The sequence below is a fragment of the Panthera leo genome, chromosome A1 (genome assembly GCF_018350215.1).
Source record: "Panthera leo isolate Ple1 chromosome A1, P.leo_Ple1_pat1.1, whole genome shotgun sequence".
NCBI lineage: Eukaryota > Metazoa > Chordata > Mammalia > Carnivora > Felidae > Panthera > Panthera leo.
This window is the reverse complement of record NC_056679.1, coordinates 14295612-14313373: the sequence shown is the minus strand read 5'-3', so window position 1 is coordinate 14313373 and position 17762 is coordinate 14295612. Positions and strand designations below refer to the sequence as shown.

At 36.6% G+C, this 17762-nt stretch overlaps 1 protein-coding gene across 8 annotated transcripts in view; it reads right to left on the bottom strand.

Annotated features, from left to right (window-relative positions):
- Positions 1-17762, bottom strand: part of NBEA (neurobeachin) — a 683574-nt gene that overhangs the window by 84086 nt on the left and 581726 nt on the right. For all 8 annotated transcript variants that reach the window (XM_042952224.1, XM_042952367.1, XM_042952503.1 and 5 more), the window contains one exon: positions 8247-8387. In XM_042952224.1, coding sequence (XP_042808158.1) covers positions 8247-8387 — 141 coding nt within the window. The remainder of the gene's footprint in view (positions 1-8246; positions 8388-17762) is intronic.

The following is a 17762-nucleotide window of genomic DNA, read 5'->3' as shown; positions in this document are numbered from 1 at the left end:
AATCAGATAGGCAGGAAGTCCATATTGCTGTTGAAGATTTTAAGTGACATGAAAGACAAATTGATGTCACTGAAATTAAGTTAGGAAGAAAAATTTTTTGAGATGGCCTTCACTAATTAATTTGCTTTGTAGATTTTTAACTCACTATTAAACATTAGGTAATTAATGTGGTGTAGCTTATCACTAAATTACATTAATTAAAGTAGGGATCAAAACAAGTCTAGAAGTGGCAACGGTAAACGGAATGAAAAATGACAGGTCTAATCTGAATCTTGGTGGAACACACCATTTCCTTCTTTTAGGCAAGTTATTTAACCTTACGTAGCGATGTTAAATAACTATGCTTCGGTTCCTTCATCTGTGTTAATTGGGAAGGACAACACCTTGGGGATAATTATGGGAATTAAGTACAATGAGATAATATTGGGAAAGCTTGGAGTGGCTCACCTGACACAGAGTTATAAAAATGACAACAGCTTTATGCACCGTGTCGAGTATTCGCTGCTGGGCCTCATACCAGACTGCCAGTTCACCAGACAACCTGACCAGACTCTTAGTGCCTTAGGTCTCATTCATCTCTGCATCCTTAGCACCAAGTATTGTGCTTGGCTCACGGTTTGTGTTTCATAAATGTTTCTTCAGGGGCACCTGGATGGTTCAAGCGTCAGGCTGTTGATCACGGCTCGGGTCATGATCTCTCGGTTCGTGGGATGGAGCCCCACTTTGGGCTCCTGCTGACAGTGTGGAGCCTGCTTGGGATTCTTGGTCTTCCTCTCTCTCTGCCCTTCCCCTGCTCCCTTTCTCTCTATCTCTCAAAATATAAATAGGGGCACCTGAGTGACTTAGTCGGTTGAGCGTCCAACTTTGGCTTAGGTCATGGTCTCGCCGTTTGTGAGTTCAAGTCCCTCATCAGGCTCTCTGCTGTCAGTGCAGAGCCTGCTTGGGATCCTCTGTCCCCCTCTCTCTCTCCCCTTCCTCTGCTTGCTTGCTCTCTCTCAGAAATAAATATAAAACAAAAGATTATAAAAAAAGTAACTTCAGAATCCACTTCTTCATTATTCTAGGATGCCAACGTAAGGTGCTTTTATTTTTTTGTTTTTCTCTGTGGGTCATAGGCAGGGATTAATTTACAGGGATGGGACTCGTCTCTACAATTTTTAACCTATTACACTGAAGTGAGCGAAGACCCATTCATACGTGCAAAACCTTACTTTTTATCATCAGCCACTAAAAGCTGATCTCTATCCTGACATAAATGATAAAGTCCTTCCTGGTTTTCAAACCAAGAATAGCCCAGATGGGCATAGCAAAAAGAAATGTGAAATTAGAGAATTACTTTTGTTTCTGGTCATGAAGTCTATGAAGCTGTTGGCACCCAAAAGCAGAGAATACTGAATGCCACATTCCATCGTTTTAAGTAGCTTTTAAAAAGATGTGATTAACAACTGTTTTAGGGTCACATAGTACATTACTGACAAATATTGTCATTATTCCTGAAGGCCTCCAGCTGCAACAGTGGTCCAGTACGAATAGAAATTGATAACCTATTTGTTTCTAAGTGAGTATTGATCTTTCAAGCTCTGATTACCGTGGAGATTACCTTTTCCCATGTGTTTCCTTATTATGTTCAAGGCACAGTGGAAGGCTTTTCTTTTTCCATTTAGGCTAACATAGAGGATTAAGTGGTATATGAAGCTTAAGAAACTTCTATATTTTTTCACCTAATATGCTGATTTGACCATTTTCTACATATACATTACCACAGTAGATGATTTATCATTATACTAGAAAAGCTTTCTGTTTGCAAGATGTACAAATGAATAAATACTAAGTAGAAATTTCAGAAATTAAAATGCTGGCATTTCTTGGGCTTTACGAACTTCCTGTTAGGTCCTGCAATACGAATGGTTGATAGCATTCCTCCTTCTCCTAACTACATCTACCCTAAGATCACTTCCTATCTTCCAACAGTGCTTTAGTACTAGAAAACCAAACTAACTAGGCCTGCGCTGGGCAATACCTGTCCCACTGAATTTTATCATCACTTTTATCCCCTGCAAAGATACCACTAACAACCTTTCTTGCCTTTCAATGATTACAGATTGATCAATTCCCTACTGGGCAATCTAACTCTGTTCTCCTGTTTCTCTTCTCTTCACTCAACCCCTTTATTTTCTGTCTTCTATAATATTTGCTCCATAATCTCGTAAGTCTTTTCTTAAGTCCCTCTCCCCTGTACCTGCCTTCTTTTCCTTCCTTTCATTTCATTTGAAGCAAATCCCATTCATGGGTAATGGGTAGGGTTTGGTACATAACTATACCAAAGAAGAGGTGTATATCTTGAAGTGACACGAAGCATAATAAAGATCAAAGGGAAGGGAAATAAGAGCTACTGAGCACCCTTCTGTCCTCGGCACTGTATTATCTCAGTTAATTCAGTCCTCATGATTATCCTTCAGGGTAGGTATAATGGTTCCCATTTTACATTTGAGAAATTCAGCATTACATTCTAGGAAATGGAGGAACTGTTATTTGTATTGTGCATTGTTTAACTCTACAAGTTTATTTTCTCACATTGTTTCCAAATGAATCTAGATGTATCTTTTAGAATCTTCAAAAAGACTCTTGTAACTAACCTACATACTTATTATAAATCAGGCGTTTGGTTAAAAATTCCAAATCTTTATGGAGCTTCCTCAAAAAGTTATTAATAGAACTATAATATGACCCAACTATTCTATTTCTGGGTATTTGTCTAAAGAATACAAAGAGACCAATTTGCAAAGATACATGTACTCGTATGTTCATCGTAGTATTATAATTTACAATAATGAAGACATGGAAACTACTTAAGTGTCCATTGACAGATGAGTGCATAAGGAAGTTGAGGTACATTTACACAGTAGACTACTACTCAGCTATAAAAATGAATGAAATCTTGCCCTTTGTAATAATATGGATAGCCCTTGAGTGTATTACATGCTAAGCAAAGTAAATCAGATAAGGAAGGACAAAGATTTCACTCATATGGAACCTACAAGCAAAACAAATGAACACACGAAATAAAACAAAAACAAATTCGTAGATACAAAGAACAGACTAGTGGTTCCCAGTGGGGAAAGGGTTTGGGTGGTGGGTGAAATGGGTGAAGAGGGTCAACTGTGTGGTGGTGGATGGTAACTAGACTTGGGGTGATCACTATGTAGGGAATACAGATGTCAAATCATAAAGGTGTATACCTGAAACTTACATAACAATATATTCAGTAGCATTATCTTTTGGTTTTAATTACAATACCTGCAAAAGTGTTTCCACTATTTCTTCACTAGAAAGATACACTTTTAAAGATATAGTATGGTGTGAACAGGCTCTTGGGTAGGCTTTCCAAAAAAAAACCGTAATTTATTTTTAAAAGTCCCAAATTCCAAACAACTAATTTATAAGTGAACTTTTTTTGCACAACCTCTTTAACTTCCTTAAAGATTATGATTAAATATTAGACAAATGAGATTTGAATATGTAGGTGGAATATAGTGAATCTGGAAGGTGAATAGGTTACTGAGGGATGTAAAGGTCAGAGAGTAAGATTTAATTACTTTTGTGTATATGTTATACACTATATGTTCAGGGTAAGATTTAAAGTAAAAACATTCCAAGTTAAGTGTGCCTTTTATGCTGGTTAGTATCTGGGGAAACTCCAAACTCCACCATAATAGTTAATTCGTCATTTGCCCAATGGCTGCTATCAAGGAATAAGCTTTACAGAGTCTGGTAATTCAGACAAGTGACTTCACTGTTAGTTTGTCTAAAATAATATTTTAAATTTAAAGTAATGAGATATGTAGTTGATTAGCATCTTAAAGCAGTTATTATCATTGTTGTACTCAATAAACTGATTGAAACAAATAATGAGTTTAATGACTTTGGGTCCAAAAGACTTGAAAGGTAAAGGGCAAATACTTTCACCTGTGTTTTGTCTTTTTGAACAAAGTCTTAGCGACATGAATCTTAATGCATTTTCTACTTCTTAAACTCCATGGGATAGGAGTGAGGAAACCACAATTCCCTGGGCCATTAGGTTAAACGCTTACTAAGCTGTTAGACCAGGATACTTCTATTTATAACAGCGTGACATAAGATGTGTCAGCTAAATGAGTCCCCATAAAAGCAGTCCTATAGATCTGTTCCGTCCAGTACAGTAGGCACTTGCAACATGTGACTCCTGAGTACCTGAACTATGGCTAGTTCAAACTGAACGTGCCCTAAATATAAAAGACATTCTGGATTTCAAAGACTCAGTAGCCCCCAAAAGTAAAGTATATCATTAAAAATTTTTATGTTGGTTAAGTGTTGAAATTATAACACTTTGAATATACCGGGTTCACAAATATGTTTGTTAAAATTAATCTCACCCATTTCTTTTTACTCTTACATGTGGCTACTAAAAATTTCAAAGTACATAAGTGACTTGCATTCTATTTCCATGGTGCAGCACTATTCTAGGTAACACTAGAAGAGGATGTGTAGAATGAATGTGCATAGAATTTCTGCCAGACTCTTGTACAGATTCCAATTTGTACTCCATTTCACTGGAATAATACATCAATTCAAGGATGAATTATCATTTATGTCTTGAGGAAGTATTTAGCTTTATTAGAGATACAAGATTGTTAACTTAAACCAAGCTGTTGATAGCAAGTATTTTTACAGATTCACACAAGTAAGTCTTCTAAATCTGGCTTCAGTCTAATTTGATCACACAGAAACCACCAAATACCAATTTATATATTTCAAAATAATATCACATATATAATCTCAATTAAATCTCAAACAACCCAGTTGAAATGTTCTTTCTGAAATGATTCCTGATTTTTTTTTTTATCACCAAAATACCTGAGAAAGGTGTCTTACTCTCCTTATAGCAGTGGCTCACTACAGCAATGAGACTGTCCCTGACGGGACCCAAGGTGATATGAAAAGACCTCCCAGGCTGAATATCTCTGGTTTCACTGCTTTCTAAAAACTTCCTTTTCTAACAGTTTTGGAAGTCCCTTTGAGAATGAACTCTATGAAGCCAAATACACAGGAGGTATATCTCAAGGGTTGCTTAAGCCCCAGTATCCCTTTTCTTGCTCTGTAGAGTGAATTCTAAGCAGCAAATATAACTTTAACTTTACTGACACACTTTTTCTCTAGATTTTTTTTAACCCCTTTGCTGATATTTTTATTATAACATTTGTAATATGCACTGCTAATCAGTAATTTCCCACTGGTGGTGGTAATGACTGAGAATTTGGTTTCATGGTCTCACCATTTGGTGATCGGAGAATTTATTAGCCTTTTTGTTTTCCGGTCTGCCTATTTGTGAGCCCAAATCAAATAAGAACATATTTTATGTCCCTTGTAAAGGACACCAGCTCCTTGAAATCTTGACTGGTAATTTTTTGTGTTTCTGTGTTTTGTTTTGACCTGTGGCTGACATTACAGGATAGAAGCTATAAGTCCTCAATATATTTGTGTGTCTGTAATTCAGAAAAGCCTTTAACTCTTGTGTGAGTGTGAAGTATTTCTCTACATCTGGAGTGTATTAAAAAATTATTACAACCCATAAACCAAGGTACTCTGTTCTGATTGGTTTATAGGGGTAAATGGGCACCTATTTAAATCTCATATTCCTCAAAAATTAACAGAAAATAAAGAAATAGAAATTGTTATTCTTTAAAAGTGCTAGAGTTAAAAAATATTTCTTAAGAACCCGTTAGCTCAGGAAATAAAAAAGAAACAGCTCAGAAACATCTTTATAAAAGAATCTGAGTTCACGTAATTAAGGTAAATCTTTAGAAAATTAGACAATACCTTTGGTCTAAAAAAAGTTTTATGTATTTTTCTTTAGTTTATAATTACAGAGTTTATTTTTAAAATAAGATTTGGGTTTATTTTCTCATAGGTTAGTTAAACTTAACTTTAAAAAAAAATTTTTTTTTAACATTTATTTATTTTTGAGACAGGGAGAGACAGAGCATGAACGGGGGAGGGTCAGAGAGAGGGAGACACAGAATCCGAAACAGGCTCCAGGCTCTGAGCTGTCAGCACAGAGCCCGACGCGGGGCTCGAACTCACCGACCGCGAGATCGTGACCTGAGCCGAAGTCGGCCGCCTAACCGACTGAGCCACCCAGGCACCCCTAAACTTAACTTTTTAAAACTACTCATACTGCTTTAAGATTATAAAAAATATAAAATTTGTGCTAAGTTAAACTGAGTCATAATTCTGTCAAATCTTTTTTTGTAATAAGAGTAATTACAGCATATTACCTATCAGTGATTTACAAGCTACTTAAAAGATACTCATACTATATTTGTGGTGAGTTCAATTTGTCCCCATAACAGAGAGAATGTTTGAGAAAGACCTCCAAACTAAAGCTGTCATTTAGGCAGAGAAAAAAAAAATCTTTGAAAATAGAAGATGTGGTTCCAGGTACACACATTTTCATGTGGGCTACTTTACTGATGTGCTTCTGAGGCAAATCTGTCTCATGAAAAAGAGTGGTCTGAGCTATATTTTGGTAAGGAGAGAAGACATTGTTGACTATATTGATTTACAGATTTGGGTTAGCATTCCATAATACTCCTTGGTTGCTTATAGTAAAAAAAAAAAAAAGTTGGGGGGGGCGCCTGGATGTCTCAGTCAGTTAAGCGTCTGACTGCGGCCCAGGTCATGATCTCACAGTCTATGAGTTCAAGCCTCGCGTCAGGCTCTGTGCTGACAGCTCAGAGCCTGGAGCCATTCTGTGTCTCCCTCTCTCTCTGCCCCTCCCCGGCTCATGCTTGCACTCTATCTTTGTCAAAAATAAATAAACTTAAAAAATTAAAAAAAAAAAAAAACAGACCATCTGACTCCAGTAACTGCTCTTAACTAGACGGGATTGAAGAAGGCAAGACGAAAGGCAAGAAGATTTGTTAAGGGCTTCTGCAGTAATCTAGATGAGAAATAATGGGAACTTAAACTAAGGAAATGCCAGGGTTAATAGAGAATGGAGACTGCAGAGATATTTAGCTGAGAACCTATCTGATGTGATATCTGATTGGATGTAGCAGGCTGCCAAAACAGAGAAAATATCTAGATCGTGTTAACTCTGTGAGCGATCACATCATTTATTTAGGTTGGAAATACAGGAAGAACCACAACAGGTTTGTGAGGAGATGAGAAATTCACTTTTGGAAATGGTGTTTATGGTATTATGAGATGTTCAGGTAGAAATATCCGGTAGGCACTTGAAAATAAAGGTTGGGAGCCCAAGAGAAATGCTTGCAATGAAGACAGAAGCTGGAAGTCGTTAGCTTATAATTGAATGGCATAGCCTGGATAAAGTATACAGAAAAATCCTGGGGACCAGAAACACTGAGAAAAAAAATACCTGAGCATGAGACTGGGCAGGGCAGTTAGGATGGTAGGAGATAAAGCAGGAGAGGATATTGTCTAAGGAACCATGGAAGGGAAGACTTTCAAGAAGAAGAAGGTGAACAATGATGCCAAATGCTTCATTCAGATAGATCACGGTATGAGATGGGAACCATAACTTGTGACTTCTGCAACAACAATTCAGTGAAGTGATGGGTGTGGAAGCTGAATAGCCAGGTTAAAGACTGAATGAGATGTGATGAGCAGAGATGAGCCTAGCACAATGCAGTTTAGTGGAGGCTGTGTTTACATGTGACTATGCAGGGAGAGAACGTAACTGCAAGGTTGGTGGGGATGGCAAGGAAGCTTGCATGGATGTGCATACGTGTGCATGCGTGTGCATGCATGTTACGTATGTATGTGTATGTGTGCGTGTCTATGTGTGTATGTATTTGAAAGATCAGAGAGACCTTCATGAGTTAGGAGAAATAAAAAAATAACAGAAAGAAGACTTTCAAACATTTAGAAATTGTTCTTGAGGTATACTGTCCAAGAAGCAAGACTGAGAGGGCCAGGAGAGAGAGCCAGCTTGCGACCTTCAGTGGACAAAGGAAACAGTGGATATTAAGGATGCACTCCGGGAGTCTGGTTCCTTTTATAACTGGTTTAGGCTTAAGAAGCTCACAATAATCTATCTTCCTAACCCGATTTTGCAAATGAGAAAACTTATTTTCAAAAAGGATTCAGGTCTTGCTAGAGTTTGAAATCTCTCGTTTCTACTTCACTGGTCTCTAACCTTTGTTTAAAACAAATAACAAGTATAGAAATTTAATGAAGATACTCACAATTCGAACAAGCCAGGATAAGGTAGATGTTGCTGTTGAGTAATGTGTATTATAATGGTAGGGGGGGCTTTGATCATCTTCCCATGTCTCATAACGTTCTGCATAAAACACAGCTCTCTTTGGGTTCAAAGCACCGATTGGCTATACAAAGAGAAAAGAAGACTTTCACTTAATACAGTCATATTAAACATTCTATATGATAACTATTTATCCTGAAAGTATTTACCATCCATTCATTTAACCATAGAGCATAAAGAAATTATTTTGTATTATGTTTCATCAAATTTGATTTTTATATTGATTACTTGCTAAAAATCTCTCAGGAGGATGACTTATATGTGCACAGTTTCTGGATTTACAAAAAGTTTCAGCAAACTGGATTACTAGGAATGATCCAGTTTAAACTATCAAGGCAAAACCAATACTTTTAATGTCATTTGCCTGCCTCCGTAACAATAATCATAATAAAAGTTTAGCTTGATCATAGGAAATCCAATGAGGAGAAAGTGAGGAAGTTGACCATGTGATAACCATATTAGAGAAAACCTTATCTTACTAGAGGGCCACCCAGATTGTGAAAGATAATAATGACCCATAAGGAAACACTGTTGGAATGCTAGTTCCATTCTGTTACTATACATATGAATCATGTATACTTTTTATTAAGTGAAAGTACAAACCTAAGGCTGATGAAAATAATCCAGACAATTCAGATTCCCTAGAAAGCATTTTGTAAGGTCACTAAGACCTTTCCTATCAGTACCACCACACTCCCAATTATGATGTTAATCCCTATAGTGAAGCTCAGTATCCTGAGCATTATACACACACACACACACACACACACACACACACACACACACACACATATACACACACACACAGACACACACACATATATATTTTTTTTCAACAAAGCTTGTGTTAATTGGATCATTGTCTCCAACTTCTTGGCACACATAATCATTAAGAATTTCTAGCATATAGTCTTCATGATTTCAAGGAACAAATTGTTTTAGCTTCAGCTTTTGTCTGATTTTGGTTTATGGGACATGGAGTTCATTCTCATGATAGATAATAGCTGCATTATTTTGTTTTAGGATGCATACTATATATATATATATATAGATAGATAGATAGATAGAGAGAGAGAGAGAGAGAGAGAAGAAAAGATGACTACTAAGTATAATATAGAACTCCTTTATTCAAAATTTAATATTACTAGTTAACTATGAAGTTCCCCCCAGGGCTTAATTTTAACAAGATAAGTAGTAGAAAATTAGTGTTTCAATGGGACAAATGGTGTTACACAAGAGAGAAAGATTCATTTATGAATTGCTTGTAAGCTTTTTCTTTGGGTCCCAGGGGACTAATTCAAATAACACAATGATGTCAGCAGTTAAAAGTCTGTTAGAATTTCTATAATAAACTCTTACTTGCAATGGCTCTTATCTTTAACATTAAAATTATTTGTAAACTATGTTCATTTTTCTTTAACCTAATTATAACTTAAAGACTAAAAAACTTATTAAAATTTTTTTAAAACTTTGGTTTAACTTAATTATTCAAAAAATATTAAGAACTTTTGTTTTAATATGTTTCTAAATGTTCGAAGGCTTAAATTTTCTTTGCTAAATTTCACTGTTCATCTCTCAAATCTTTTCACATAGAAACAAAAAGGCTATGTCATTTCATTAAATGTCATATAAAATATTAATAATATTTAAAACAAATGTGTCATTAATGTTTTGGTAAAAGGGTAATGACTACAGTAGAATGAATGTGAGCTGTAATGGAATTGACATCCTTTTTCATTTAAGATGGCCAACATATTTTATACTTTCCTAGATGTACAGACGTCTATTTTTCTAACTCAGTATTAAAAGTCTATTTTTTCAAAGCATTTAAAATGTTTAACACCTTGTTCTGTCTTGAATATGTTAATGGATCTTTCACACGCATAAAATGTCTGCATGATCTGTAAAGATTGCCATTATTTGAGATTGTTGGTTCTGTAAGACCTCACAAAACCTTCTTGAAAAAGGTAAAAGTCCTTCCTCTAATATTTTCCAGCCTTCTCCTCAACTACTGAAAAAGGGATAAAATAAATATTTACACTTTTAAGTTTACTCAAGTTTCATCCAATGTCATTTTACTGGAATGTTTTAAAGAATAATATTTTGTAGGAAACAGTTGCACAGTATTAAAGTATGTATATGCCTCCCTTAGTAACTTCTTAAAATACGTTTCCAAGTTTGAATTTTTATCTAACACATTTAGGAATGAATTTTATAAAACAAAATGTATATGATCTAATTTGTTCTTGTTATTTATCTATAATTTTGTTCTAATAATCAATTAGCAATAAATCATGTAAAGGAAAAATGCTTCAAAATGTCTGAGAAATGAAAATTTCATCACCGATGACATATTTTCTTATGGGATCCAAACATATAGTGTGTGTGTGTACCTGTCTATCTATCTATCTATCTGTCTGTCTATCTATCATCTACCTGCCTATAATTACCTACTGACCCATGTATAAGTTGATATGGTGGTAAGTATGTTATCGTTTTAAAATTTGAGCAAATAATGCAATGTCAAAACCATTGGATTTAGCAAACGAATAAGGCAGGAATTCTGGTGAAAAAGTAAAACTTTACTCAATAAAATGTAAATTTTACATTTACAAGTAAATCTATTTTGTAATCTTTTCCCATTTTTACCATAATAACCATAGCAATTGTTGCCAATTTCCATTTCTCACAAACAGTAGGCTTTTAGAAACAGCCACCTCTATGCCTTTTAGGTGTTTCCATATGAACAGGTTTAACTGAAAGTTTACAACCTGCTATTAGATTTATTATGATTTTGTTCTGGTCAGTTTGTATGCCACAATTTGACCCTGTAACAGATAAAGTGTAGCAGATCGCAGTGCAAAAATGAAAAATAAAAATCCCACTTCTGCAGCACTTTATTCTTATGATCCAGTTCCTCAAACTGCTACAAAGTGTACATAGCTTGCAAAAAGAACTATTTTCCGTATAAAATTGGTGGAAAATTATACATGTAACATTACATAAAACACAATTGAATTTAAAATGTTCTTTTTTTTAAGTTTATTTACTTATTTTGGGGGAGAGAGAGAGAGAGAGAGAGAGAGAGAGAGAGAGAGAGAGAGAACGCGCACGCGCGCACGAGCACACAGGGGAGGGGCAGAGACAGAGGGAGAGAGAGAATCCCAAGCACGCTCCCACTGTCAGTGTGGAGCCAGGCGCGGGGGCTCGAACCCACCAACCATGGAGATCATGACCTGAGCCAAAATCAAGAGTCAGATGCTTAATTGATTAAGCCACCCAGGCACCCCAAAATACAACTGAATTTATCAAAGAAATGGTGTTGAGGATTTTCTCTACTCTATCACTCTATTTCCCCTGTTTGAATATTAAACAGAGACATTTGTCTCCGTCTTAAATACCACAAAAAGCTTTGTTTTCCTGAAAACAAAAAACAAAAAACAAACCTGTGACTTTATTATATGGAGCAAAGATCCTGACAGATGCTCATGGAGATTTACGTTATTAAAGGCTCTGAGAAATACTATTATAAAAAGGATTGGTTAATTTTGTTCACACCAATGTTTGTTTGTTTGTTTGTTTGTTTCTTTCTTTCTCTTTCTTTCTTTCTTTCTTTCTTTCTTTCTTTCTACTAAAACTTCATCCTTCTTCTTGTTTTTATAATAACTATTAACAGGCAATAGAAGTAGTGCTCCCTGAAAAGTTCTGGCTAGAATCCTTACGGTACGTATTTCTGAGTGCAAACTTTTGCTTTGATTACATTTTCCTATTTTCTTTTCTTTTCTTTTAGCTTTGACCTATCAATACTTTTCTATCTTTATAAAACCTTACAAGTTTTATGGGACAGGTATATAAATTAAAGAGGTAAAAATGAATAACAAAGATAATTTAAATAAAAAAACACTAACTGGGTAAATGGTACTCTATGAGGAATTAAAAGAACTTTAGAGAATGTGCAAGTCTGGGCATACAGCTGTATTGATATGAATAAATGCATCAAAAATAAATGTGGTGCAATTGTAAATGGGATTGATTCCTTGATTTCTTTTATGGTTGCTTGGTTGTTGGTGTATAGAAATAGATTTCCACACACTGATTTTATATCCTGCGACTCTGAATTCATGATGTTCTGGCAATTTTTTGGGTTTTCTACATAAAGTATCATGTCATCTGCAAATAGTTAAATTTGACTTCTTCTTTGCTGATTTGCATGCCTTTATTTCTTTTTGTTGTCTGAGGCTGAGGCTGAGGCTGAGGCTAAGACTTCTAGTACTAAATTAAGTAGTAATGGTGAGATGGGCATCCTTGTCTTGTTCCTGCCCACAGGGGAAAGGTTCTCAGTTTTTCCCCATTGAGGATGATACTAGCTGTGAGTCTTTTGTATATGGCCTTTATGATATTCAGGTATGTTCCCTCTATCCCTACTTTGTTAAGGGTTTTTATCAAATATCACATGACATCACTCATGTGGAATTTAAGGAACAAAACAGATAAACATACGGGGGCGGGGGAAGAAAGAGGAGAGAGGAAAACAAACCACAAGACACTCTTAATGATAGAGAACAAAGTTAGGGTTCATGGAGGGAGGTGGGAGGGAGATGGGCTGGATGGGTGATGGGTATTAAGAAGGTATGAGTAAAGGGGTCCCTTGGTGGCTTAGTCAGTTGAGCATCTGACTTCAGCTCAGGCCATGATCTCATGGTTCATGGTTTGAGCCCTGCACTGGGGCTTGCTGCTGATACCCTCTTTGGATTCTCTGTCACCTCCAACCTCTCTGCCCCTGCCCCTCTCATTCTTTCTCAAAAAAATAAACAACAAAAAAATATTTTGGGGTTCCTGGGTAGCTCAGTTGGTTGAGCGACCCACTTCGGCTCAGGTCATGATCTCGCAGTTTGTGAGTTTGAGCCCCGCGTCGGGCTCTGTGCTGACAGCTCAGAGCCTGGAGCCTGCTTTGGATTCTGTGTCTCTCCCTCTCTCTGCTCCTCCCCTGGTCATGCTCTGTGTGCGTCTCTCTCTCAATAGTAAGTAAACATTAAAAAAATTTAAAAAAACAAAAGAAGGTATGAGCACTGGGTGTTGTACGTAAGTGACGAATCACTGAATTCTACTTCTGGAAGCAACATTGCACTATATATCAACTAGCTAAAACATAAATAAAAAAATCAAATCAAATAAAAAAAGAAACAAATCACCACAAAATAAAATATAAATGTAAATGAAATTTATTGAATGTAAAAAAATAAAATCAGTGTAGATTGGCTTGAGGCATAGTCAATGCCATTAAAATAGATCACAAGTTTTAGGAATAAAAAAGGGTTTTAAGGAGGAATCAGAGGTCCAATTAAAGTAATATTAATAATAACTGAAGTCTGGTATTTCAAAAAGAACTTGAAAATCCTCGCCATGTTCACAGTATTAGGATTCTACTTGTGTATGTAAAATATTTACGAGCTTGTGATTGCGAGTGCTCTCGGCTTGCAAATGCTAATGGTTTTCACATCCATTTTCTAGATTGATTTTCATAAGTTTCTGAGGTGGGCAAGGCATTCATTATGGACCCAATTTCATGAGGAGGAAACAGGTACCAGAGCCTCTGTTCTTTCCACAGCACTACACTGCCATTTCATTGCTAAATATGAAATTCTGATCTTGATGTCATTTTTTTCTTCTATAACTGCCTACTTAATTCCTCAACCATCACAGATCCTCAGAAATGGAATACACCCTACAGGCCTACCAGTCCAACTCTCTCACATTATAAATGAGAACAATGAAGAAAAGTCAAATCAAGATCACATTGCTAGTCAGAGGCTATCCATTTCACAGAACCAGCGGAAGCTTTGTGCTACACATAGCTGGCAGCGGGGTGGAGCCCATTGATCCGTTTGGCTCACTAAGTAAGTATCGCTTTTGTTATCTCAATACTCTCAACATATCTGAGCTTCTAACATATCGAACTTACCTTGTTATCTTTCACTATAGTAACCAAGGGCTTGGGAATCCTGAGAAGAAACTTCAAGAATTCTTGTTTTTTCATTTTGTTCAGTCATGAGCTGTCTATCATCATTCTTAAAATTCTCAGTTATGACTGACCGTACAGAAATCATACCTACAGATGCTTCTGTGCTCAAGGAAACTCCCTGCCTCTTTTCTTATCTGACCAGGGAATTTCAATGCATTCTTCCGGAAGCAGCTCAAATTTCATCTGTGAAGGCCTACAGGACACTATCTGGTAATAGGCAGGTTTATGACTTTTTTTTACCCAGTAGACTAGCCCTTCAAGGCAATCGTTTTTATTCATCTCTATGTTCTGAGAACCTAATACACTACTTGGTTCTTTTTAGGTACATAATAAATTCTGAGTGAGGGAAGACTGACTGATCTGATTATATAACATTTAAATTTCCACATGGAAACTTTAGAGAAAAATTTTAGGCAAAATCAAAAGACAAACAACAAAGTAAAAAATATTTATAGCACATATGATAAAAGGCTAGTTTCCTTAAAAAGTGAGCCCTTACAAATCAATAAGAAACCGGTGAATAATCTAATTGAGTAAATGAGCAAATGAGATGAACAGGCAATTTATAGATGCAAATTTCCAATATATATAGGAAAAACAGCACCAGCTGATCCAGTATACTGGATATATACTCTCTTTCTGTTCACCATGCATTACTCTTTCTTCCTTTATGAACCACTCCTTCCCTACTCTTGGTATACCTGGTTCAGGTGGGCTGACTCCAGTACCAGATGCCCTGGGTGAGCGTGTGATCCAGACCTGTCAATCAGCATCTTCTATCCATATGGCTACTAAGACTGGTACAGAAATGAGCCGATGATTCAACTTACTCCAATGAAATTTTGCTGAAACTATCTGGGAAAGAAGGTTTCTCTTTTTCTAGTGGGGTTACAAAGGCATCACTGCAGTAACATAAGGAAGCCTGTCTCAAAATGAAGCCAAAGAGAAAAAATACCAGAGATGTAGTGTCCCATGACACTGGTGAGCCCTTGGATTCAGTTTTCCTGAACTGACCAATCCCCGACTTCTCAGTTATTTTTTTTAAAGTTTATTTATTTATTTTGAGAGAGCAGAGACAGTGCGAGTTGGGAGAGGGTGCAGAGAGAGAAGGAGAGAGAGAATCTGATGCAGGTCTTGAACTCAAAAACCATGTGATGGCCACCTGAGCTGAAACCAAAAGTTGGATGCCCAACCGGCTATGCCACCCAGGCGCCCTGCTGATTTCTCAGTTATATGGGCCAATAAAAACTTTACATTTGAAGTTATAGCCAGTTTAAGTTGATTTTCTGTTCCTTACAGTTAAAAGTCAGAAGTACACTGGTAAGTTTTAAAATGTCAAATAAACTCTATTTTTATTCATTAGATTGTCAAAAATTAAGTTTCACAATATCAATGTTAGCCAGTGTATAGCAAAACATGATATGTCATAATAATGTTGGTAGGAATATAAATTGGTATAGATTTCTCATGGGGCAAACTGGTAATATTTTTAAAAATATGCACTTGCTTTTGATCCAATCATTCCACTTGGAGGAATTTATAACATGGACAGAATCAGATACAAGGATATTTGTATTTCTCACAGCATTGCTTGAAATGGCAAAAAAACAAAACAAAACAGAACTAGGTGTAGTCTAACTATCCAATAAGGACTATTTATTTATTATTATTTTATTTACATATGTTACCTTTTTTTTAAATATGAAATTTATTGTCAAATTGGTTTCTATACAACACCCAGTGCTCATCCCAACAGGTGCCCTCCTCAATGCCCATCACCCACTTTCCCCTCCCTCCCACCCCCCCATCAACCCTCAGTTTATTCTCAGTTTTTAAGAATCTCTTATGGTTTGGATCCCTCCCTCTCTAACTTTTTTTTTCCTTCCCCTCCCCATGGTCTTCTGTTAAGTTTCTCAGGATCCACATAAGAGTGAAAACATATGGTATCTGTCTTTCTCTGTATGACTTATTTCACTTAGCATAACCCTCTCCAGTTCCATCCACATTGATACAAAAGGCCATATTTCATTCTTTCTCATTGCCAAGTAGTATTCCATTGTGTACATAAACCACAATTTCTTTATCCATTCACCAGTTGATGGACATTTAGGCTCTTTCCGCAATTTGGCTATTGTTGAGAGTGTTGCTATAAACATTGGGGTACATGTGCCCCTATGCATCAGTACTCCTGTATCCCTTGGGTAAATTCCTAGCAGTGCTACTGCTGGGTCATAGGGTAGATCTATTTTTAACTTTTTGAGGAACCTCCACACTGTTTTTCAGAGTGGCTGCACCAGTTTGCATTCCCACCAACAGTGCAAGAGGATTCCCGTTTCTCCAGCATCTATAGTCTCCTGATTTGTTCATTTTAGCCACTCTGACTGGTGCGAGGTGTTACCTCAGTGTGGTTTTGATTTGGACTATTTAAATAAATGGTGATGGGGTGCCTGGATGGTTCAGTTGGTTAAGTGGCTGACTTCAGCTCAGGTCATGATCTCACCAATTCGTGAGTTTGAGCCCTCGTCCGGTTCTTTGCTACTAGCCTGGAGCCTGCTTAAGATTCTGTCTCCCTTGCTCTCTGCCCCTCCCCCACTCATACTCTGTCTCTCTCAAAAATAATTAAATGTTACATAAATGATGATATACCCATACTGCTGCATATTATGCATCTAACTGAAAAGGTTGATTTGAAAAAACTCTAAGATAAATTCGTTCAGTGAATACTGAGTGCCTACTATGTGTCAGAAATTACTCTAGGCCCTACAATAAGATAAATGAGGTTGCTGTTTTCATGAAGCTTGTATTCGTGTGTGTGTGCACGTGTGTGTGTTTTTAGAGCAGAAACAGATGGATTCTAAATAAACAATCAGGTAAATGAGAAAATACCAGAGATAAGTGCTCTACTGACAATTAAAACAGAGTTAATAGGATAGGAGCACCCGGGTGATAAGCAAGGCATCTCTCAAGGAGAACCTCTAAGCAGAGATGTAAATACCCAGAAGGAGCTGGTCAAATGCAATTCAAGAATGAGAATTCACGACAGAGGAAGAGCTGGTACAAAGGCCTAAGGTGTCCTGACTGACATGTTCAGGGAACAGAAAGACTGTGCCTAAAGTATAGCGGACGAGAGGAAGAGTTTAGGAGATGAGGTGATAAAATAGGTAGAGGCATATCATATGGCTTTGTAGATGAGGGAAATGAAACATATTTTATGGTAAGTGAAGGGGAGAGTCAATGAATGCTTTTAAGCAGGACAAAAACAAGACCTGAAGTAGGCTTTATAAAGATAACTCCAATGGTTGTGTGGAGAATGGATTATAGGTAATAGTAAATTATTATTACGAGTACCAGGGTTGAAAAAGGCCATTTGCATCATAAGCAATTTCAGCATCACAGCATTATCAATAGTTTTCTTTC